The sequence below is a fragment of the Giraffa tippelskirchi genome, chromosome 12 (genome assembly GCF_054371585.1).
Source record: "Giraffa tippelskirchi isolate mGirTip1 chromosome 12, T2T-mGirTip1v1.2.pri, whole genome shotgun sequence".
In the NCBI taxonomy this organism is placed as follows: domain Eukaryota; kingdom Metazoa; phylum Chordata; class Mammalia; order Artiodactyla; family Giraffidae; genus Giraffa; species Giraffa tippelskirchi.
In genome coordinates, this window is record NC_137286.1 from 142525318 (window position 1) to 142548851 (window position 23534).

The 23534-nt window shown below is 44.1% G+C and overlaps 1 protein-coding gene and 1 long non-coding RNA gene across 2 annotated transcripts in view; one reads left to right on the forward strand and one right to left on the reverse strand.

The window, feature by feature from the left end:
* The window catches only part of LOC145530575 (uncharacterized), a 170153-nt gene that overhangs the window by 89459 nt on the left and 57160 nt on the right, over positions 1–23534 (forward strand). The gene's annotated exons all lie outside the window — the stretch shown is intronic.
* Positions 828–21860, reverse strand: SLC10A2 (solute carrier family 10 member 2). The gene is made up of 6 exons (XM_081550947.1): positions 21312–21860; positions 13078–13196; positions 8316–8404; positions 6745–6920; positions 3777–3934; positions 828–982 (listed from the first exon to the last, which is right to left on the reverse strand). Exons 1-6 carry the CDS (start codon positions 21686–21688, stop codon positions 828–830), a joined length of 1074 nt encoding a protein of 357 aa, XP_081407073.1. The 5' UTR covers positions 21689–21860.

A 23534-nucleotide genomic window follows, 5' to 3' on the forward strand; every position in this document is an offset into this window, starting at 1 on the left:
AGCTGGCAATGCCCTTCCCACTTCTGGGCCCTGGGTTTGTCCTCCTCTTCCTCAAACGCTGTGTGATACCTTACTCATTTCCCCCCTGGCTCCCTGGCTTCATTCTTACTGCTACTTACTTCTGTGTATCTCATTGACTCTGGTCTCGCATTTCAAGCAAGTTTCTGGTTTTGTTGCTTTTCCTTGTATTTGCCATGATCTCCCATTGTATGGAGTTCACCCAACAGAGCAGCCTTGTTTCTTCCAACACTCCTCCTGCTCTCTGTGCCTGCTGCCTCCTCTCTGCTCAAGGATGTCTACTGTGGGGGGCCTCCTGTGAACCAGCTAGCTGTCATAGTAACCAGAGTCATACGGGCAAGTCGCCAGGGCTTGAAGAGCTCTGCCAAATTCAAGTCACTGAATTTGAAGAATTCTGGTTTTCCTATAAGAAATCAAGTGAGCATCATTGGACTCCCAAGGCCGAGTGACAGATGTACAAAATCCCTATCGAGTTATAGGCTGGATTTTAATTTGGTTATTAAATTCTCAGTGTGTTCTATGTTGAGTTTAGTCTGATGTTCAAGGATATTTTGGGGCCATATTCAAAACTAGTGTATACATATGTGTATGTGTATATATATATATATATATATATATATACACACACATATATACACACGTACATGTGTACAAATATTTGTTACATTAAATATTTGGACCACCAGTTGCTTGGTACCAAAACCAATACATGAATTCAATTCAAATTTAAATTTTCACCGTAACTTTTTTTCTGCCAAATATCCTATCCAAACAAATAATTAAATATTGTTACAGCTGAAGCATATTCTTTAGGATGCTTTTTGGTCCACCGGTGTTTGCTTTTTGTCTGGTTGAAATCCTTCATTGACCTGTGGGAACGACGACTCAGGCGCTGGTTCGTTGTCTCTGCCCTCCGGAAATTCCACATTGTTTTTTCCATAATATTTCTTGTATACCACGTACACTAGAAAACACAGCAGATGAAGCAAATTTCATAATAATCAGCTGCCAGCTTACATTGGACAGGCGTTATAATTGGTGACTCAAAAAACAGTTGGCATTTTCTGTGGGTGGGAAGCAACTAGAGGGTACGACCCCCACCCTGAGTTCCATGGATCACTCATGGTAAGAGGGGCAATTGCACTTCACAAGGACCTAGCACACAGCTAGGGGCTGTGTGCTCACCTGATTTCCGCAGGCATCAGTTAGGTTGCTGGTACCTAGCAGTAACAACCACAGCAAGCACGCATTCTGTCCCTACCATCTCCCAGCTCTGCACAGGTCCTCAACAAATAAGCTAAGGTGCATTGTCAAGACCTTGGTCTGCTGGTCTGCGTTGGAGGATTTGAGCTGGAATAACTGTCTCTCCCAGCCTTCACTCACTTCTCCCCATGATGGTGGGGCCTTGGCTGATGGGTGATCAGCCTTCCTCTCTTCCATGAGGCTGCTAGTCTCTCGTAGCAGCCAGCATAGTTTTGAGACCAGCTTGCACCTGGACAGACTAGCCTGTTGTTGATGTATCTGTGTGCTAAATGCACCCTGGGAGTCAATGAAAAGGGGTGGTTTTAACAAACCCATCTGGTCATTGTTGCCAGCTGTATTTTTTAATTAAGCTTTATCAATAGAATACAATAAATGTGATATTTTGTTATCGAAGTATCTGATTTTTTCCCCTTCTACTTCCCATTTGGTTCCAAAGTCAACAGGGGAAGAGAAGATATTATTTATTGGCACCCTCAGATTCCAGTACCTCACACTTAAAATTGATATAATAATGCTATCTATCTCATAGGGCAATTGTGAGATAAAATGCTCAAGTGTGTAGTACAACCTTGGGAGAGGACTAAGAGATCAGTAAACACCAACTCTTGTGATGACACACGGCTGAGAAAGACGACAGCCTGCTTCCAAGGTCTTAATATGTTGAGATCAATATCTCCATGGTTGGCCCCTGCACTTCTAATATATTAGTTTCGAAGCTATTGACTCTATTGAATTGAGCTTGTGGTTAATTAAAATATTCTACTTTTATTGTAAACTGTTTTGAGCCAGGAATCCTCACCTTAGCACTGATTTTATTTAACCAAACTATTTCCTCCTTCCTTCTTTCCTTCCTTCTTCCTGTCCTTCTTTCCTTTCATTGGGTCCAAAAAACATTTAGACCTTATAATCCTTTCATCAAAATATGTTTCTCAGCGCTACATGTCCTTAGGAGAAGCGCCTCCTTGTTTATAGTCTTGCTGCTAAAACTGTGGCAAAATATAAGACCAATGCTCTCACCCACTTTTCCATTATTCCTCCAGTTTATCTGTTAATCCCTTTTGAATTAGTTATTTAACTAGTACATCTATGGGACTGTTCTATCACCAGTCTACTTTCTCTGGTTTGTCTGGTAGATGCCACTAGTAGTTATTTGGAAAAATCCCACAGTGCACCAAATTGGGTGCATCTCCAACAAAGAGGAAAACAAGGTAATTAGGCCATGGAGCCCTCTGTCCTGCACCGGTGATAACTCGGTGTAACGTTTCTAATGGATCCAGAGGGTCCTATTCTAGGAAGGAAAACTGTGCTTCGAGAATGACATTCAAGACCACAGTGCGGAGAACGATTAGCTCCCATGGGCCATTTGAATACCTATTGGAGCTAACTGAAAAAGCAAAACTGTACCTCTGGTCATTGTATCACTTAAGAGTCATGTTAATTTTTCATCCCCTTTCACTATGCCAGCCCTGTTAAAATGCCATGAAGCTTAAAGTTTCTTGATTAAAAATAAACAAAACAGATTTTGAAAGTAAAGGTCAAATATCACCAGTCATTAGAAAACAAAATGTTGAGAAAAGTTTCAAGCGGGTGAAGGCTGGCAAGTGACAGGGGCTAATGGATCAAACCTATATGCTACGTTAGAATAAAATAAAAAAATCAGAATTGCTATTCCTCGTACTTGAAATAAAGAACAAGTGTACTTCAACTGCTTCAATTGTATGGCTACTAATATATATATAAATAAATATATATACAAATAATATATGTACACATATATGTCTTCCAATATAACTTAGCCTGATAAATGTCTCTTGTTACACCAATTTTCTGATAAACATTCTATATGTTGGAGAAGGCAATGGCACCCCTCTCCAGTACTCTTGCCTGTAAAATCCCATGGACGGAGGAGCCTGGTAGGCTGCAGTCCATGGGGCCGCGAAGAGTCAGGACACGACTGAGAGACTTCCCTTTCACTTTTCACTCTCATGCATTGGAGAAGGAAATGGCAACCCACTCCAGTGTTCTTGCCTGGAGAATCCCAGGGACGGCGGAGCCTGGTGGGCTGCTGTCTATGGGGTCGCCCAGAGTTGGACACGACTGAAGTGACTTAGCAGCAGCAGCAGCATTCTATACGTGTGTGTGTGTGTGTGTGTGTGTGTGTGTGTGTGTGTGTGTGTGTGTGTGTGTGTGTGTGTGTATGCTCAGTCACTTATTGTATCTGACCTGTGCGACCCCATGGACTGTAACCTGCCAGTCTGTGGAATTTCCCAGGCCAGAACACTGGAATGGGTTGCCATTTCCTACTCTAGGGAATCATTTTTCTCAAAACATCATCTTGATATGCTTAATATCAAGTCATGATAATATTATGGGTGACTTTTCCCACCCACTTATTTCACTGCCAGAAACAGGGAATTAAAAAATGCCATACTGGCAACTTCAGGATTCCTCAAAGGAGCGCATCACCATGGAAGGTGTCTGTGAGTGTTCCTCACCTGCTAGGAACAGTGCTGCCGCAATGATCTGGAAGATGCTGTAGATGAGCGGGAAGGTGAATATGAGGTTGAGCTCCTCGGGGGTGAAGGAGAGCTGGACGATGGTGGAGCACAGCTGTGTGTTCTGCATCCCTGTTTCCAAAGCGACGGTTCGGCACCTGAAGGAGAGGTCCAGAGAACCAGTGTTTTCACTGGCTTGTTCTGGGTGTTGTTCTGCTCTGTTATTGTGTAACATGAGAAGCAGATATGAGCATAGAAAGCTTACGGTTACCAAAGGGGATGGCGGAGGGCGCGGAGGGGTAAACGAGGAGTTTGGCATTAACAGATACGCACCACTGTATATAAAGGAGGATATCAACAAGGGGACCTACTACACAGGGAACAACATTCAATATCTTGTGCGTGCATGTGTGCTTAGCCGCTTCAGTCGTGTCCGACTCTGCGACCCCATGGGCTGTAGCCCATCAGGCTCGTCTGTCCATGGGATTTTCCAGGCAAGAATGCTGCAGTGGGTTGCCTTGCTCTCATCCAGGGGATCTTCCAGACCCAGTGATTGAACCTATGTCCCCTGCGTCTCCTGCATTGCAGGTGAATTCTTTACCCACTGAGCCACCTGGGAAACCCTCAATATCGTCTAACAATCTATAATGGAAAAGAATTTGAAAAATAATATGCACATATATATAATAATCACTTTGCTGTACACTGGAAACTAACACAACATTGTAAATTATCCTAAAAAAAAAAAAAAAAAACTCCAGAAAAAAAAAGCAGATATGAGAACAAGTACATAGATATATATGTATAAATATATCTGTTTTAATGCATTTATTCACTGCATAGTTTTATTTATATTAGACAAACATGTAACTTATTAATATATTATTAGATAATATAATATATTTTATCCTTTTTGCCACATAATAAAATCTTACTCTAGTCACCCTAATGATTGTATAATAATGAGAAAATGGATATGAACCTCTATAAAATCTCTATAACAACCTAGAGGGGTGGGATAGGGAGGGAGGTGGGGGGGAATGTATAAGAGGGAAGGGACATCAGCCTGTGGCTGATTCATGGTGATGGATGGCACAAACCATCACTAATTGTAAAGTAATTATCCTCCAAATAAAAATAAAATAAAATTAAAAAAACAAACCTCTATAAACGTTAAAACGTCTTGTGTAAACAAAAGCTGCTGTTACTGTTTTCACCTCTTTACATTAAAAAAACTGAGCTTTATAATATTTCTGGTCCAGAGGAACAAGGAACACTGACTAGCTTATTTTACCCTCTGAACAGTAGACAATATCTTGTCATCTAATTCTATAGTGTGCATACATATATAATTTATTTATGTTATATTTAATATATTGGATAATATTCATTTATAAGTAATATATAATTCAACATAATACTGAATAAATTTTATATAAATAAAAATTATAAAATAAAATTACACATTGAATTACACCTTGAAAGCAGATACATATATATAAATTACACCTTGAAAGCAGATACATATATATATATCTGCAAGGAGCAGGCTCATTTATTGAATATATTAGTGTTCCATAACTGGCAGAGGGAGTTCATTTCATTCTTCTCAATTATGCCCTAGGCAACAGTGCAGAGCACAGAGCAGGGGCTGAGAAAACACTCAAGATAGAGTGTTTGTTGTAGTTGGTTCATTGTTATATTGGTTTTGTTCTTCTGGTTAACTCTTCATCAAAAATCTGCAAGGGAGGCATCACTGGCCACAATCTACAGATGAGAAAGGTCAAAGGAAGCCTAAGTGCCTGGCCTGGGGTCCCACCGTGGGTGAGTGATGGGTCAGCCTATCTCACGTCACACCCTTTCCACTGTCCCCAGCCTCATCCACCAGCTCATGGACCTGCTTTTTTCCTTGCCTACTGATTCCAATGTGCTGGTTAGAGAGGAAATATCCTTCCCTGTGACAGGCCCACACATGCTAAAACCTGTGTGGATCATGAGTTCATCCCACTTCTGGTTAGAGGAACCCTTGTAGGTCACAAGGCCAATGTGGATGCTTTTGTTGAAGTCACTTTGGAGAATAAGAGTATGTGACCGCAGAAGAGTTCAACGTACACTGTAAGGGGAGGGGTCCAGGAGGATTTGAACAAGAGGTGGTCAGTGTTGTCTTTCTGGGGAATAGGCATAATTTAGGAATGGATGCATCTACTCAGAATGATGTATTCAGAAAGAGGGTGAATGTTATGACAGGTGAGAAAATTTGAATTTGCCTTGTATTTGCAGCTGTTCTAGGTTGAACTGTATTTTCCTAGATGCATATGGTAAAGGTCCTAACCCTCAGGACCTCAGATTGTGACACTATTTGGAAATAAGGTCACTAAAGATGCAATTATTAATAGTAAAGACAGATGATTTGGATGTACCCTAGTTCAATATGACCAGTGTTCTGATAAAACGGGGAAATATGAACATTTGGACATCCATAGAAAGAAGACAGTGTGGAGAGAAACAGGAAGATGCATCTATCAGCCAAGAAGAGGGACCTGAACAGACTCCCCTTTATTCCTCATAAAGGACCAATCCTGCTGACACTCAGATTCTGGACATCTATCCTCTAGAACTGGGAGACAAATTTCTGCTGTTGAAGCCTCTCAGTTTTTGGTACTTTGTCTGAGCAGCCCTAGCAAACAAGTTGGGCTTCCCAGGTGGCTCAGTGGTAAAGAATCTGCCTGCCATTGCAGGAGATGCGAGTTTGATCCCTGAATCGGGAAGATCTCTTGGAGTAGGAAATGGCAACCACTCCAGTATTCTTGCCTGAGAAATTTCATGGAGAGAGGAGCCTGGTGGGCTGCAGTCCATGGGGTTGCAAGAGTTGGACACGACTGAGCATGTGTGCACACACACAGAGCAGAAGAATACAATGGCTATCACAGAAGAAAATCCCTAGTTTGATTTACTAAAAACACCATACCTGTGCCAGGACTGACCGGCTACTCTAGCCAGAAAAAACCCTAAGGAGTAGCCAGCTATGGGAAATATGGTTCCTATGATCCAGAGTCTGGGCTCTATGATCCAGGCGCTCTGGTAGAGCACGCCTCCGACCACGGCTATGAGCACGATGAGCAGGGCGCCAGTGATGGATCCGATCTGGAAGAAAGACACAGCAGCAGCAACCATCGTGAGTCAAAGCAAACTCAAGAGCTCTTCTGGGAGAAGCCTCAGGCTCTCTTTGCTTCTGGGAAAACGAGAACAGTGACCCCTCTGTGTACCTCTTGGCGGACGGTCATGGTAGACCCGTGGGAATGCTGGCGCTTGCCCCACGCTTCACGTTACAGGAAGATGAACGGGACAGAGTGCTGCTGATCTCGATTAGCCCGAAGAAGAGGTTCAACTTGCAAATCACCCTCGTCACAGGAGAGGAGAACCCTCTCCAGGGAGAATCAGACCTGGCTTCCAAATTCACCTCCTCCTGCCTGCCTTCCTTAGGTCAATCATGAAACCTCTCCGAGTCATAGCTTTTTCATCTAGGATTGAAGATGAAATCCTGCCCTAGTCACCTTCTATGATTGTCTTGGTAATGAGAAAATGGAGATGAAACTCCATGAAAGTTAAAAAGGCATGGGCGAACCAAACCAGTGTTATTGCTTTCTCCTTTTCACATTGGAAAAAAGAAATGGAGATGATAACGAGATTTTATTTTATTTTTTTTTGTGAGAGAAAAAAAAGAACACTAAATGGCTTATTTTACCCACTGGGAAGTGGAATCTGTCCATATCTATCATCTTTTTTTTTCCTTTTGAGCTTTTTATTTTGTATTGGGTTATAGCCAATTAACAGGGTTGTGCTAGTTTCGGGTGAACATCAAAGGGACTCAGCCATACATACAGTCCATGTCTATATATCTATATCATCTATCTCCATCTCATCTGGTTAGAATATAGTTGGTAAAAGGGAATGAATGATTACTCGTCATATATATCATTATTTGTATGTGTATATACATATGTATCATTTTATATCTATCTATATATGTGCGTAATATACACACATTATATATTTAATATATTTTTTATATCTATATACATGCACTTACCCATACACACACATGCACACACACACGTATATATTTATATAAATATAAAAATCTATCAATTGCCAGGCACTGGATTGGCCATATGGATACAGAGATGAGAAAGACATGACCTATTTTCTAAGACAGCCATCTAGATATATTTTATAATACAAACCCACGTAGCAGAGGTAAAATAAAGTGCTGTGTATATACAGAGTAGAAAAAAACCAAGAGGTGACATTTGAACTGGGTGAATTGGGAATCTCAAAGGGTGGATAGAACTTGCCATGTGGACAGGGAAGGGCAGTCTAGAAGAGTGGACTGCATGTCTACTAACTAAGGCCCCTTAGAAGGGGCTTTCTGATCCAGTGAGAAAACCAGTTCAGCCGATGGAGAGACTGGTCATTGCAGTGCACACGCTGGGGCACCTGAGTGTGCTGCCTGTGACATGAGTGACATGGGACTCTTACCTTAAGGATGATCTTGGCTTTACGGGGCCACTTGTGGTTAACATACATTCCAAGGGAGACGGGAACAACAAGAGCCACTAGAGATATACCTGAAGGTGACAGAGAGCAACGTGATCGACAGAACGCGGCACAGGGAGGATGCAAACAAGAATAAACAGTCTCCAGAAGGGTTACTACACTAAATAACTGAAAAACAAACAACCTCCCCCAAACGCTGCTTCTTCACCTACTCCAGTAAATAATTCAATACTTCTGGTGGAAAAATCGATTATATTGATGATATAAATCCTTTCCCTAAATCCTAGATTAATTTTTCTTAGACTTCCTTATACTGTCAATTGATATCTTTTAGTTTCAACTTGTCAGAATCTTGGCTTATTTGGCTTTGGAGTATTTATATCCTAGTGAAAAATATCTTTTCGAAGTGTGTGTGTGTATTCTTGGGGTGTACAAAGATGATATTTAACATCTATCTGTTACTTCACAGTAGCAGAAATAAAAGAAAAAAGTTCAGGATTCTGCAGGCATTCTGTGGCTTCTGACTTTGAGTTAAGATTGGCTAAGGTGATTCAAACCTGCAGCAGAGAGGTGAGACAATAGGCTGAAAACGCAGGCTTTGAATTTTCCATGAGATAATATATTTGGCGACCTCTCAAGTAATTATAATTCTTCGCAGGAACGTGCTCACCCAGCCAGATAAGAGAGTCATACTTCAATTTCTCCGTGTTAAATTTACTGCTGTTCTTGTGACATGTGGCTTGTTTCTCCTTATTATTTAACATTCATTTGTCCAATGGCTGCTTTTATATAATACAGCACCAAACAACTTGTAACTTCTCGCAGGCTGTTTCTTTTTCAAACATCCCTTTAAAGCACTAGGAGACAGTGGGGTCGAATAATGAAATTCTGAGAGTGGGTGCTGCTTGGTACTGGAGTAGATTGAACTAGGACTGGGAAATGGATTCTAAATTCCAGGGCTGTAAATGTCAATTTAAAACGAATATAATAGTGATGAAAACCTAATGTCTTTGCAGCCTTCTGGACCTCATGGCAGTATAAGGGTCTGCAATGACTTTTTCCCAGAAATTACACAATGGGGTTAAGTAATAGCTAAGCGTACCATGAGCGGGTAAAGAAAAATAGGGATGAAAGAATAAGGAGAAAATGGTGGAATAAAGGAAATGAAAAAGGGTCATCGATGGACGTACTGGTAAGATAGAAAAATCCCCTTTGGGGGTCCTTGCATTCTGCTCTTGGGAGGAACATTCTTCCTCTGGGTCTCCAGACTGTTCCCCAAAGGGATGTTTTTCTCCCTTAAATGAAAACCACGCTGATGCGTATCAACCGTCCTGTAGTGTCTTCGATCTGGGGGCCGATACTGTGATTGGAATGTGAGTGTGATTGGGCTTTGGTGATGTATTTGTCACATGTTGGGTCTCTGCAAAGGCAGCCCAGCTCCGTGTTCGGCCCCTCCTTGCCGAGTCTTTATCTTTTGCGGGCAGCCGGAGGCTACGGGATACACAGGCAAGCAGGACCAGCTGCTAACGTCGATGGCGGAATTGCATTTCCTCTCTTGATCCATACGAGACAGCCTAAAGTTTGACAGCTGACTCGAAGTTGGCTGGAAAATACACCCTATGCCCTTTGTCTCTCTCAGAGTGTAGGACTCCCGCCTGGAGAGGTGGGCTGTTGTCATCCTTCACTCCCCAGCAGGCGGGATCTTGTGTACCTTATTCCCCGTGTGCCTGAGCGCTCTGTGGCAAATATCTGTCTATTTATATGTGAAAGCATCTGCTTCCAGTTGTACCATTTGAACCATAACTGGATCTTTAATCAAGTTGACGTGGCAGGTAGAGGAGGGAAGAAGGGAGAAAGAAAAAAAGAGAAGGAAAGAGAATGGGAACGGAGTCACGTGCTGGAACCTGGAGCCAGACAGACTCAGAGCCGGACCTTATTCACAAGCTGTGAGAACTGTGAGTCATTTATGCCTCTGAGTCTTGGTTTCCCCGTCTGTGGAATGGGTAGCATTCTAACGGTGCTGGCATGAGAATCCGATGGTGAAGTGGGTACACGGTTCCTGGTCCTAGACTTCTTCAAATGCTTTGAGGGAGGAGCAGAAACAGCACGTTGCCGCAGTGTTTGCGGTGTTACCGGTGTTACCGAGGCCAGCGTGGTGTTACCGGTGTTACCGAGGCCGGCAGCCTCGGTCTCTATCTAGCTCTCATCCTCTGAAGGGACTCAGGGCGTGTTTGCTGAGTCATCAGAACGTCGGAAGCACCCTATGGGAGCTGGGCACAACGCCCTGGCCACGGAGCAGGGTGAGAGACCGGAGAGCTACTCCCAGCTCTCATTTTGGACGAATTAAACATATGCCCTGAGCCTAAATTGCCTCGTTGAAAAAGTAGTGATAACATCTTGCTAAGTAATCAGGTTGTATGTTTTCTACATTAAAGATAGTAAGAAGGTTAGGTTGGAAAACAGGCCCCCAGCAAAATGGTGAATAAGCGGAGTTAATATCTTTGTTTGGCAGGCTCTCATTGAAAATTTTTAAATCTTTTCCTTTCTGTTTCTCTCCTCTTCTATTTTCTTTTTTTCTTTTCCTTTTTGCCCTTCATGTCTTGTATGATGACGTCTTTCTCCTTTGAGGTACTAATGACTCTTTCTCACTTTCTTTTCCTTGCTATCAATCATTCACACTGTAGTTAGAATTTCCCAATATTGCCATGGGGCATTCTCCAGAAGGGAATCAATATTAAGAGGAGGATACTTTAAGACTTACTTTTTTTCTTAAACAACAAGTATATATAGAATTAAAAATTCTCATTCAGCAGACAGGTTCTGTGAGAAGTGTACACCACTCAAACAAATTGCACTCTTTAATTTGAAGGAAGGTGCCCTTCCCAGGCAGCAGATTGGGGATTGAGCAGCATGAGGCCCAGGCAGGTGGTTCTGCAGGGTCACCTAAAGCCAGCTTGCGGTAGATGACATCTGGCAGGAAGGAGTTCCCTGGGGTCAGTAGAAGGACCACAGGAGAGAAAATCCCATACCGAACATGTGTGCCAAAAAGAACCACTTTTTGGGGGGTGGGGGAGGGGTTGTCGAATGGCCATGGTAGGAACAGAGAGAAAGTGGAGACCATCTTCAGATGCTACAATACAGATTGCCCCAGGGGGTGTGCCAAAGTTTGTTCTGATTCAGTTGTGTAGACCTGAATCATGTTTTTTTTTTTAATCACAGAACCAATCTTTCTTAGAAATGGAAGCCATCCAGGACAGCTTCCCATGCCAACAGGAATCCTTTTTACAACCAACCATCTTTCTGAGGCACCGTTCAGTCTTTGCTCACGTGTGCCCTTCCATGGGACCCCCACACCTCTTTGTGACAGCCCATTAGGGAGACACGTGTCTCCAAGGTCAGCTAAGAAAAGACTGTTAGCATACCAGCGATGGGTCCTGATGTACGAGCTCACCCACATCTCAGCTGCAATGATCCTGGTTCTGGCAGATGCCTGGTTTGCGTAGACCAGGGACTATCCTGTCCTGCCCTTGACCCCACATTCCACCAGGGACCTAATCTCCCACCATTATTTGTTCCCCTAGAAACAGAAAAAGGCCCATGGGGGTGACCATCTGAGAGCTGAGGTGAGTGGACACAGAGTTACAGCTCTCACATTTGACTCCTGGGACCTGAATCCAAGCTGGGTTGGTAGATCACCTTCTGAACCAAAACATGGTCCCAAGGGTGCACTTACAAACAGTGTGTTTCACCTGAAGCCTTCTCATGGCTCTTGCTTATGGGTGCCCTATTTTGAAATCATTGGTAGAATGTTTTTTCGGATTTCTTTGACTTGAGTGTTTGGGAGCAAACTCGTTCCCCTTGGATTAGTTGTGCTCTGGGTTATGGGAAGGACAGAGCTTCCTGTGCACTGGGCTCCAGTCTCCTCAGGTCCAGATGGCTGTGCCTGGGGCTCCCTCCCATCAGCCCCTCTCCCTGCCGACTTCAGTGGAGCACGAAACTGATTCTCCCACGGGCTCAAGGTTTGGAATTCAGATTCTGCTAATCCTCATTCACACGCAGGCGAGACTTGTCCTAGAATCCTTTGTTGTTGTTCGCTCGCTCAGTCGTGTCCGGTTCTTTGCAGCCCCGTGGACAGCAGCATGCCAGGCCTCCCTGTCCATCAGTATCTCCCGGAGCTCGCCCAAACTCATGTCCATCGAGTCAGTGATGCCATCCAACCACCTCATCCTCTGTCACACCCTTCTCCTCCTGCCTTCAATCTTTCCCAGCATCAGGGTGTTTTCAGATGAGTCAGTTCTCGCATCAGGTGGCCAGAGTACTGGAGCTTCAGTCTCAGCATCAGTCCTTCCAATGAATATTTAGGACTGATTTCCTTTAGGATGGACTGGATTGATGTCCTTGCAGCCCACGGGACTCTCAAGAGTCTTCTCCAACACCACAGTTCAAAAGCATCAATTCTTCAGCACTCAGCTTTCTTTATGGGTTCAACTCTCACATCCATACATGATTACTGGAAAAACTGTATCTTTGACTATATGGACCTTTTTCGGCAAGATGATGCCTCTGCTTTTTAATACGCTGCCTAGGTTTGTCCTAACTTTTCTTCCAAGGAGAAAGCATGCACAGACTGTAGAGGGTGTGAGAGGTGAAGTCTAGCTGAGGCTGAGCCTAGCCTGAGAAGCTAGCCAGGGGCAAGCAGAGGGGAGGCTGGCCAGGCTCAGGGTCTGGCAGACGAGTGACTTACCTATGTTATCGTAGGGAATCACGATCACCCCCGAGTCGACCCACATTTTGGTGTAGATTAACAGGCACAGAGGCATCATCCCCAGGGCGAGCAGCGTGGAGCAGGTGGTCATGCTGATGCTGGAAGGAAATGGACAAGTTGACATGGCCACCTGGGCTTTTCAGGGGAGAGGTGCTTTCTTTTTCAACCTACGATCAGAAAGTCCTGCCAAAGACTCCAAGCTGCACCATCCAGTCTGTTGGATGGAAATATACATGTCCTGTGCAGGCCACACCAGGGACAAGACGGTGAGATCTGTACTGAGTCCCTTTCTATTTTGTCTCCCTCCCCATTGCTTCTCAAGCCTCCCCTGGTGGTTCAGACATTATAGAATCTGCCTGCAATGTGGGAGACTCAGGTTCGATTCCTGGGTTGTGAATATCCCCCGGAGAAAGAAATGGCAACCCACTCCAGTATTCTTGCCTGGAGAATCCCATGGACAGAGGAGCCTGGCGGGCTACAGTCCATGGGGTTCACAAAGAGTCAGACATGACTGAGCAACTAACACTTTCACTTCCCATTGCTTCTCAAGCATCAGAGAAGATATTTCGTGACAACTTAAACTCTTTGTTAAACGAGGTACAAGGTGCTTGGACATGCCGCCCTGAGAACCTCCAATCAGAGAACAGCAAACATATTTACACCTGCCAAGACTTCATGGGCTTTGGCATGTCTGTCCAGCTCTAGAGGAGAAGGGTCTCCACAGCCCCTGAAGGAGAATGCATGTCCAAGGGAAGAAGTCTCAGTGTCTTTCCTTAAAGCAGACAAATTATTCCTTGACCCCCCAAAGCTTGAGAAATGGAGAGGAAACTGACTTCAAAAACCAAAGAAACCAGGCGGGCAGGCAGAGTGGACCTCGTTTCTACTTCTGCTAAGAAATTTAGCAAATGGAGTTCAGCAGAACCAGGGTCTGGGACTTCCCTGGTGGTGCGGTGGATAAGAATTCATCTGCCGATGTGGGGGACATGGGCTCATTCCCTGGTTCAGGAAGATCCTGTATGCCACGGAGCAACTAAGGCCAGGTGCCACAGCTACTGAGCCCGAGCTCTAGAGCCTGGAAGCCACAGCTAGTGAGCCCGCGGAGCACAATGACTGAGGCCCAAGCACCTACAGCCGAGCTCTGCAAAGAGAGAGGCCCCACGATGAGGAGCCCGAGCTCTGTAACGAAGAGTAACCCCCTCTCGCTGCAACTGGAAAAGCCTGCACAAGGCCGCGAAGACCCAGGGCAGCCAAAACTACAGAATAAATAAGTAAGTAAAATTATATAAAAAAACTTAAAAGAGAACCAAGGTCTGGTAGTCTCCTCCCAGGAGCATCTGCGTGTGAATGAGTGGACCTGGCTGAGTAGGAGGACTTCGGCTCTGGAGGTGGAGGGTGCGGATCGATGCTGTCTTCAGCACCGCTGCAGTGGATGGAGGGCTTCGGGTAAGGGGGGGTTTTCCAGTCTCTGCAAGGTACTCTGGGCATGGTGGTGGTTGTGCATAGTCTCTTCCCAGGAAATGGGGCCCTCAGACAGCTGGGCCAGACCCTGCCTGGCTCGGAAGCAGGGGTGGCCACCTACGTGACTCTTAGCTGACTTGACTTCTCTTGGCCCGTTTCCTTCTCTGTGAAATGAAGATCATAATTGTCACCACCTCACAGGCTGTGAGGACTGAGGGACCCAGTGTGTTCAGCACTTAGGATGACTCAAGGAGCTCATGAAAAGCCAGTTAGCCCTAACCCTGCCTGGCCATTGGGCGTGTGTGTGTGTGTGTGTGTGTGTGTGTGTGTGTGTGTGCTGTGTTGTGTTCCGGCACAGAGAACTTTTTCTGAAAGGCCCTCTAATAATTGTAGCACTGAGACTATCCGAGTAGTAATTTCTTAAAGAGATTATACGTGGACTTCAAGGAAAATATTAAATTATTCACACCACCAGCTCCCCCCCCCCCAAAACCCCCAGTTTTTGCAAAATAAAGAATGGGGCAATGTTTATCAGGGGGCTTAACTTGCCTGATAATCTTTAAAAAAAAAAAAACAAAAAAAAAAATTAACTCACTTAAAAGAAGTTTAAAGGATTTAGAAAAAAAAAATTTGTCTTAGTAGAGCTAAAATAGTGTAACAGTAACCAATGCTGAGGATGTACGTAACAGTAACCAATGCTGAGGATGTACGTAAAGTATTTTCAAGAGGATCAGTCTATTATGGTGACAGGCTACCTTAACTTAGATACACAACAGGATGCTGAAGGCAGAGTTTATGCCAGAATAATAAGTTAAATTTGTCATAAACCGTGCTTGATCCTACTTACAATTAAAATCCTGGAGTTTATAGACAACTTTCCCCCCCTCTCTTCCTTTGTCATTCTCTTTTTTATTTTTAAAAATAAATTAGGATGGAGGTGGGAGGGGGGGTCCAGGAAGGGGAACACATGTAAACCCATGGCTGATTCATGTCAATGTATGGCAAAAACTACTACAATATTGTAAAGTAATTAGCCCCCAACTAAAATAAATAAATTTATTAAAAAAAAATTAGGATGGATTTAAAGTTATCCCCATAATAAAATTACTTTTATTCTAGTACATCCAATATGCTTTCCAGAGTGGAGATGACAAGAGCGGGGTGGAGAAGGGCGCAGTGTTCATTACCTAGATCACAGCAAAGAGAAAGGTGAGTACTTTTTGTTTTCAACCATGAGAACGGCTTTTGGAAGGAAGTCTGTTTCTCTCCTTATTTTTCTTTCAAATTTCTTTGTGAAAGCTTCAGTTCTGACTCATTGCTAAGACAATTTGTGACGTTGTATCATGGTTTTGAGTTTGGCAAGAGCAGGTTCAGAGAGGCCATGAAGAGGGCCAAGACAGGAGCTGGAGAAGGGAACGGTTTAGAGGTAGTAGCCACTGGGAGCGTTAAACACTGCAGAGGGCACGAGAATAGATGCCTTGAACTACTCGAAATGAGATGAAAACCAACTCAGCTAAACGATTTTAAGGAGCAATGTAGGAGGATAAATTAACAAAAGGAAAAAAATCATTTTACATAAAAAATCAGAAGTTCTGCAAAGAGCAAGGAGGAGAAGGCAGGAGGAGAAGTGGATGACAGAGGACAAGACGGTTGGATGGCATCACCGACTCAACGGACGTGAGTCTAAGAAGCTCCGGGAGACAGCGAAGGACAGGGGAGCTGGGCGTTTTGCAGTCCAAGAGGACAAGACGGTTGGATGGCATCACCAACTCAATGGACATGAGTCTGAGTAAGCTCCAGGAGACAGCGAAGGACAGGGAGGCTGGGCGTTTTGCAGTCCACGGGGTCACAAAGAGTCAGACACTACTGAGCGACTGAACAACAGCAACGACAACAAACAGCAAAGAGGTCAACAATGGAAATGCTATACCATGCGTTTGCATCTACGTTGGAATAACCGAAAACATAAGAAAAAAAGAAATCTCTTGGTTTCAATTCTTGTCTTAGCCCTATTCACTGCCAGGGAGAACTTTTTCCCTTCTTGTTTTCTTTTTGGAATTAAAAGAAAGCAATGAATGAGAATTCAGTGAATGTTGAGGAATTTGGTGAAGTCAGTGATGAAAAATGCAAAAGACTGTAATCATATTAGAGATGAAACACAAAGTTTGAAACAGCAAAAGAAGAGAATATAGGTGAGTCTGGACAGTGGAAGCCATGACATAGAATCAGCATTGAACGGAGGTTCAGAGTCTGGACAGGGATAAATGGATAGATCTGGATTCTGGTTTGGATTCTCATATACACTGACTATTATCTCTGTCAAGGTTTGGAGCCTTAATTTCATCATTTATCAAATGCAGAATGTAGTAGTATTACTACTAACCTCAGAAGATTAGTTTGAGGATTAAAATACACTGGTTGGACGGCATCACTGACTCGATGGACATGAGTTTGAGTAAACTCTGGGAGTTAGTGATAGACAGGGAGACCTGATGTGCTGTGGTCCATGGGGTCACAATGAGTCAGACATGACTGAGCGACTGAACTGAACTGAACCGTACTTATACTGTGAGTGGCTCCTAACAGCGTCTACTAAGTGTTTGCCAGTAAATAAAAAAAAATGCTGCAGAGAGAGGCAAGGCTTGGTTCCTTTGAGGGGAAAAATAAAGGGAAATTCATATAGTGTTGAATTAATTCTTAAATGAGAGCTGGACATATATGTGGTTGAAGTGGGAGAAATTGCTTTGAATTTGTGATAAGCGTGAGGGTCAATCTAGAAGAACTAAAATAATAGTGAACACAAAGCTGGAAGATGAAAAATATAACAACACCTGGATAAAGAATAAAGGAGGTGGTAGGAAAATCTAGAAACTTTTCCTACTTTTCTAGAAAATTTCCTATTTTCCTAGAAAATAAGAGAAGGGAGTGTAGACTGTGCATAGCAATAAAGGAATTAGTTGGAAATGGGAGAAAGGGTGCACGGGCAGCAATTCCCCAAAGCAGTGAGAAAAAGGAAAATGGGGAGGTGGTTTACTAGCTAAGTCTTGTCTGGCTCTTGGGACCTCATGGACTGTAGCCCATGAGGCTCTTCTGTCCATGGGATTCTCCAGGCAAGGATACTGGAGTGGGTAGCAATGCCCTCCTCCAGGGGATCTTCCTGACCTAGGGATCGAACCCCCATCTCCTGCATTGTAGGTGGGTTCTTGAAGGGCTGAGCCACCAGGGAAGCCCGTGCAGGGTGCTCAAGCCATTGTTAAAGAAAGGGGAGATTCAAAGACAGGGAGACTTTGCGTGTAGAGCAGACCCAAGGGGGTGGGGCTCTCTGTGTTCATTCCTAGAACCGTGAGCCTGGGCCTCTGACAAATCCACCTGAAAACACCACCTCTGTTTTTCCCCAAAACATTTTGCTAGAACAGGTGAAAACACCTGTTTCCTGATCAGATTCCCATGACAACTTTCTAGCCTGGAGTGAAGGAGCTGAAATACTTCCTGCTGTACATCAGTGAGCAAGGATTCCATTAGCAAGGTCTGCTATTTTGTCATTTGTGTGTCTGTGTGTCTGTGTGTATGTTAAGTCACCAGAGACTGCAAACTGATGACTTCCCTAGTGGCTCAGACGGTAAAGCATCTGCCTACAATGCGGGAGACCTGGGTTCGATCCCTGGGTCGGGAAGATCCTCTGGAGAAGGAAATGGCAACCCACTCCAGTACTCTTGCCTGGAAAATCCCATGGATGGAGAAGTATGGTAGGGTACAGTCCATGGGGTGGCAAAGAGTTGGACACGACTGAGCCATGTCACTTTCACTTTCACTTTCCCAGATTTTGGAAGGGACGATGGGGTGAGAGAGAGAGAATTTGATTTCCCCCTGAAACCACACCCAGGAAAGTGAAAGCCAGATGATACTGATTTGCTCCTGTTCTGTGGCATCCGCTCAACTGGAGCACATACCTGTTGGTATAATCAGTCACACCTCGGCTGCCATTGCTAGAATTCAAGTGGAAATGGAGAAGCTAAAGTCCCCAGAGCACAGAACTGGAAATATGAAGGCTAGATAGAATTGTATCCCCATACGTGATCATGAGACTTTACTTATCCACTGCTCACAAGGAAAGAATAAAAATGTTGGCAAACTGTTTCCCGATAGCTGAGATGTCACTTGCTTAATTTGCTCTAAAGAAAATCTGTTTTTCTGAAGTTAGAAAATATATTTAGAAATATATTTTTCTAAAAATATTTTATAAAGAAAAAATATTTCAACAGTTTTCCTCTAACAGATGCAAGGCATAATGCAATTCATCGCCTTCATCGTGGTATAATTTAACCTCGTTTCAGTGATTATTATTCCTGATACACTATTACTTGTTCCACTAAAATGCACTGGTGTCTTCTGAGTGATGGGTTCATAGAGCTGCCTGTCCCTAAAAGAACTGAGGGCTTCCCTGGTGGCTCAGACAGTAAAGAATTTGCCTGCAATGCAGGAGACCTGGATTTGATCCCTGGGTTGAGATCCTCTGGAGAAGGGAGTGGCTTCCCACTCCAGTACTCTTGCTTGGAGAATTCCATGGGCAGAGGGGCCTGGGGGCTACAGTCCATGGGGTCGCAAAGAAGAAGAGCTGCTGTGTTTTGTGAATTGTCTTCTTCGCTTTGGAGGCATTTTAATCTTTAAATTGAGGTCAGGATTTTGGGGCCACTTGCTGCCGTGAGACACAATTCTGCCCCTCTAATACCTTGCTCCCCCCAACTTCTTCTTTCTCATCCTCTGTGCTGGGTAAAGGCACAGCAAAGCTTGAGAATTGGGCAAAGAAGTAGGTCCTGTGTGAAGAACGTCTATGAGATCAAGTAGGATTTACTTTGGGTGTGCCACGTCTTTCACTGGGTATTGTTTGAGTTGCAGAGAGGTGAAATTGCTAGAGAGGTATGATGATTGCCCTGGGTGGATATTGGTGTTGTTCACAAGACAAGGGAATCAGTGGCGTGCACACTTTCCAGGATGAAAACTAACAATTTTCCACACCACAGTCCTATAAGAGGACTGCTCCTGACTTGCTGAAGGATTCATCTACACTGATTCAGCTGGGGGTTTTCCACTGCGATTTCAAATTCTACTTCTGGCTCTCTTATTTCTTAATATTTTTATTTCTTACAGGAATTGTTATGCAAGGGAAGCCAGATTACATAATCATCTCCTGTTTCCAAAGAAATAAAATTTCCTTTAAGCCACAGGAAAGTATAAGTTAGAACTTTTAGATAAGGTTTTACTGTTTCAACCCCCAGAAGGGGATCTACCCCCAAAGCTGATCAACTCAGCACTAAACACACTTTTCTGTCTTATAGATGATCGCACGTGTAGCCTTACGTGGAGATACAGGCTCTTTCATTTCGTTGAAAAATTGCATTACGTAATAATACATAAAAGCTGTTTGGTGGCAAAGTCCTGTCTTCAATTCACTTCACCCCCCTCGACTCGCTTGTAGATTCCCACCTCGGTGCCTCCATCCAGGTCAAACTAAGCTGAAATGTAAGGAGGCCTTATTGCTATATGGCGGTTCACAGATTAACTAAACCTGAACAACAGTTGCCATCCTTTGCTCCTCACAGGACTTTCATTAGGAAAAAAAAAAAAAAAAATCTGTTACAGGGAAGAGATGGTACTTCCTTATGTGAGAGAGGTGTAACATGAAGATATACGGTTGGTGGGATGTTTCTAAAGCTTCTGGAGAAATTGGCACCGGCAGAGTGAGGCGGTGGGCTCCCGCGTGTCCACTAGGTGCTGGGTCAATCCGGAGTCCCGTTTGGCAGTCTGCAGTGGTTACATTTCCACACCGTGAGCGTCTCTCTTCTGAGTGTTGTTGCTGAGGTGGTGAGCAGAGCCTGTTGTCTACTGTTCAGTACTTAGTAGGCACACATTACGCTGACACCCAGCCGGTTTGAAGGAATGCACAGCTTTCACCAGAAATGAGGGATGGTGAGGGAAGGAAAAACGTATTTGTCTACTCAACTTGTAGCATTAAAATTCTTGGTCCCCTCCCATTAATGCTTCACCTTATTCTGATTAGTTTTTTTTTTCCCCAGTGCTAGTTCAGATTAGCATAGGATGAGATGGACAAACATTGCAATCAAGATTACTCTGTGGGAAGCAGAGAAACCATCTTCTGTTTATTTTATAGGAAGGTAAGCATAATTTTTTAAAAAGCTGCTGTAATCTTTTTTTTTTTTTTAATTTAATGCCAGTAGAAGTGAAGCAAATGTACATTTTTAAAATGTTTATTTTAGATTTTATACCAAGAGAAAGCTTGTCCAAAAAATCTGGCTGTGTTTGGTCATGGCCTCATCCTAGCGTCTAATGTTTAGGGGACAATTTGATTTCATGATTGCATTCAGGACTCCTCATCACCACAAAGAAAGTGTTTTGTTTTGTTTTTTTTTTTCCTGATACCAGGAAAACTTTCTCAGGTGTAGCTTCTAGGTTGGAAAGAATTTCTTTTTTTGGAAAAACTTTGACTCTTTTCCCAAAGAGAAACAGCAGTTATCCAACTCCTTGTTAACTGAGTTAGATTCAAAACCACACACAGAGCAGAACCCTCAGGTACACGCAGCATAGTAGCCGCGCAGGAAGGCGAGGACAGGCATCTCGTCTCGTGTCTCAGCCGGACCCCGGATCAGTGGCAGAGCAGATGTGCACTCACAATGCCACAGGCTACTGAGAAGGTTAACTCAGTGCCATTGCGGGATTGGGAGGTTTATGGATCTTACCTCAGGTCCATGTCGCCATCCACCCAATAGGCCAAGATGTTGGAGGAAGTCCCTCCTGGACAGCATCCCATGATGAGGACCACTACGGCTTGGATGGGGATGATGTCAAAGGCCACGGAGAGGACGAATCCTGTGAGGGGCATGATCCCAAATTGACAGAGGAAGCCAATACAGATGCCCCATGGCCGCTTTATGTGCCCTAGGAATTTCTTGAGTTCCACATTGCATCCCATGGAAAACATCACCAGAGCCAACAGGATGGTCAGGACGGCGCTCAGGATCGCACTTAGAACGGCGTTGAAGTTGCTTTCTGGCACCAGACAGGACGTGCCATTGCAAACTGTCGCATTGGCCAAACAGACCATTGAGTTATCCATTGCTGGCTGTTCTGCTCAAATGCTCACCGAAGTCCACAGCAGTTCCAGTCCACTGCTCCTACTAGATAATACCGTCTCCTCCAACCGCATCCAACTTTTAAACCCTTTTCAAACATGTGTCACCTGGTGTCTCCTTCCAAAGCCACCGCAGAGAGGCAATAAAAAACAATAAATGCTAGAATGTCAGTTTCGAGAGGTAACCTTACAACACAGCACAAATGATGAATCATAAAACCTCTGCCGAATTATTGGCCCAGACAGAGAATTCTAATTAATCATTTATTAGCATGATAACGAACTGTGCATTATAAAAAGAGCCGTGTTAATGTTTAATGCTGGGAAGCTTTGTTAAATAATCTCAGTTAAGTGACACTTAAAATCAACTCGGACTATTACAGAACGTTGTAGGGGCATGTCTCATTTCTGTGCGATATGGGGGAACTGGGTCCTGAGAAGTCCAGTGCCTTGTGACAAATCAAATTACCGATCAGTATCAGACTTTGAGCTAGAGCCCAGACCCTCAAGCTCCTGGCTGAGTAGTTTTGCTTCCATATTGATCTGTCTGTGTGTATTGGTCTGCAGTGCTCATGGAAGGAATATTTAAGTTTGAGAAACTTGTAGGGCTTTGTTGCACACCTATGGCAGAGGAACACACACAAGGTAGGATGCTTTCTGTGTTGCCTGGTAGGAAGGCTGGCCAGGCAAGCCCCCATCAGCCATAATTATGTATGCGTCACCATGGTAACAAAGGGCTTCATGGCCAGAGAGAGAATACAATCATCTGGAGGGATGAACCTCAGAGGAGTAGGTCAAAGTGATGGGTGTCAGGAACTGGAATTGAAAATTTTTGATGGGGGGATAGGGATCTGAGGTTCTGAAACCGAATGCTGTCCTTAGGGTACATAGAAGATAAAAAAGAAGGAGAGCAGAAATCCTTCCTGTTCTCAGAGCTTTACAACCCAATTGTTGTGTCAGGGTGCAGCCCAAGAATCAAACTGAATGTTTTGATTGTGATTTGCAATATATAAGACAAACTCTAGTTTATTATTCAGTTTAACACCTTAAGTAGGATTAGCATCCCTGTTTTACAGATGAGGACTGAGGGTCTAGGAAATGCGGTGCTTTAGTTAAGGTTGTAAGTGAAAGTGTTAATTGCTCAGTCTTGTCCAACTCTCTGTGACCCCATGGACTGTAGCCCGCCAGGTTCCTCTGTTCGTGGGATTCTCCAGGCAAGAAGACTGGAGTGGGTTGCTTGCTATTCCCTTTGCCAGGGGATCTTCCCAACCCAGGGACTGAACCCAGGTCTCCTGCATTGCAGGCAGCTTCTTTACTGTCTGAGTCCAGCAGATATTAACTGGAAATGCTGAAACTCAGTTTAGCCTGCTGGAGACTAAGAGAAATACCTTAGAAGAGGGTTTCTCTGAACTCCGTGGACTCAGGAATCCCAGAGGGTCTTGTTAAAATGCAGATTCTGATTCTGGAAGTCTGGGGCGGGCCCCGGCCGTCTGCATTTCTGATGAGCTCCCAGTTCAGGGTGAGGTTGCTGATCCAGGCATCACGCTAGTCTCAATACCCACATTAGGCTGTGGCCAACTGTACCCAAGCTGGTGAAAATCACATTTACCAGTCACTTTTGTACTGAAGAACTTACTGCAAACAGCGTTTACAGAGCAACTCGATGTGGGAAATCAAACTTTGTCCTAACCTGAGTGAACGGGAGCTGTGGGCAGTGAGTGGGAGGGCAGTGTGAGATGGGGGTGACGGCCACTAAGCCAGCAACGGGGTCAACTGAGTCAGAAGTCCCAGCTGCTGGAGTCCCTGACAATGACCCCTCCGTTTGGGGTTG

What these genes read in the sequence shown, in the direction of transcription:
- SLC10A2 (XM_081550947.1), bottom strand. Translation starts at nt 21,688, where the DNA reads ATGGATAACTCAATGGTCTGTTTGGCCAATGCGACAGTTTGCAATGGC. An exon ending in AAGCCAAGATCATCCTTAAG is followed by an intron (nt 6,921 to 8,315) that starts GTAAGAGTCCCA and finishes TCTTTCTTCCAG; the next exon opens with ATCGGATCCATCACTGGCGC. An exon ending in GCCGGTCAGTCCTGGCACAG is followed by an intron (nt 3,935 to 6,744) that starts GTATGGTGTTTT and finishes CCTCTCCTTCAG; the next exon opens with GTGCCGAACCGTCGCTTTGG.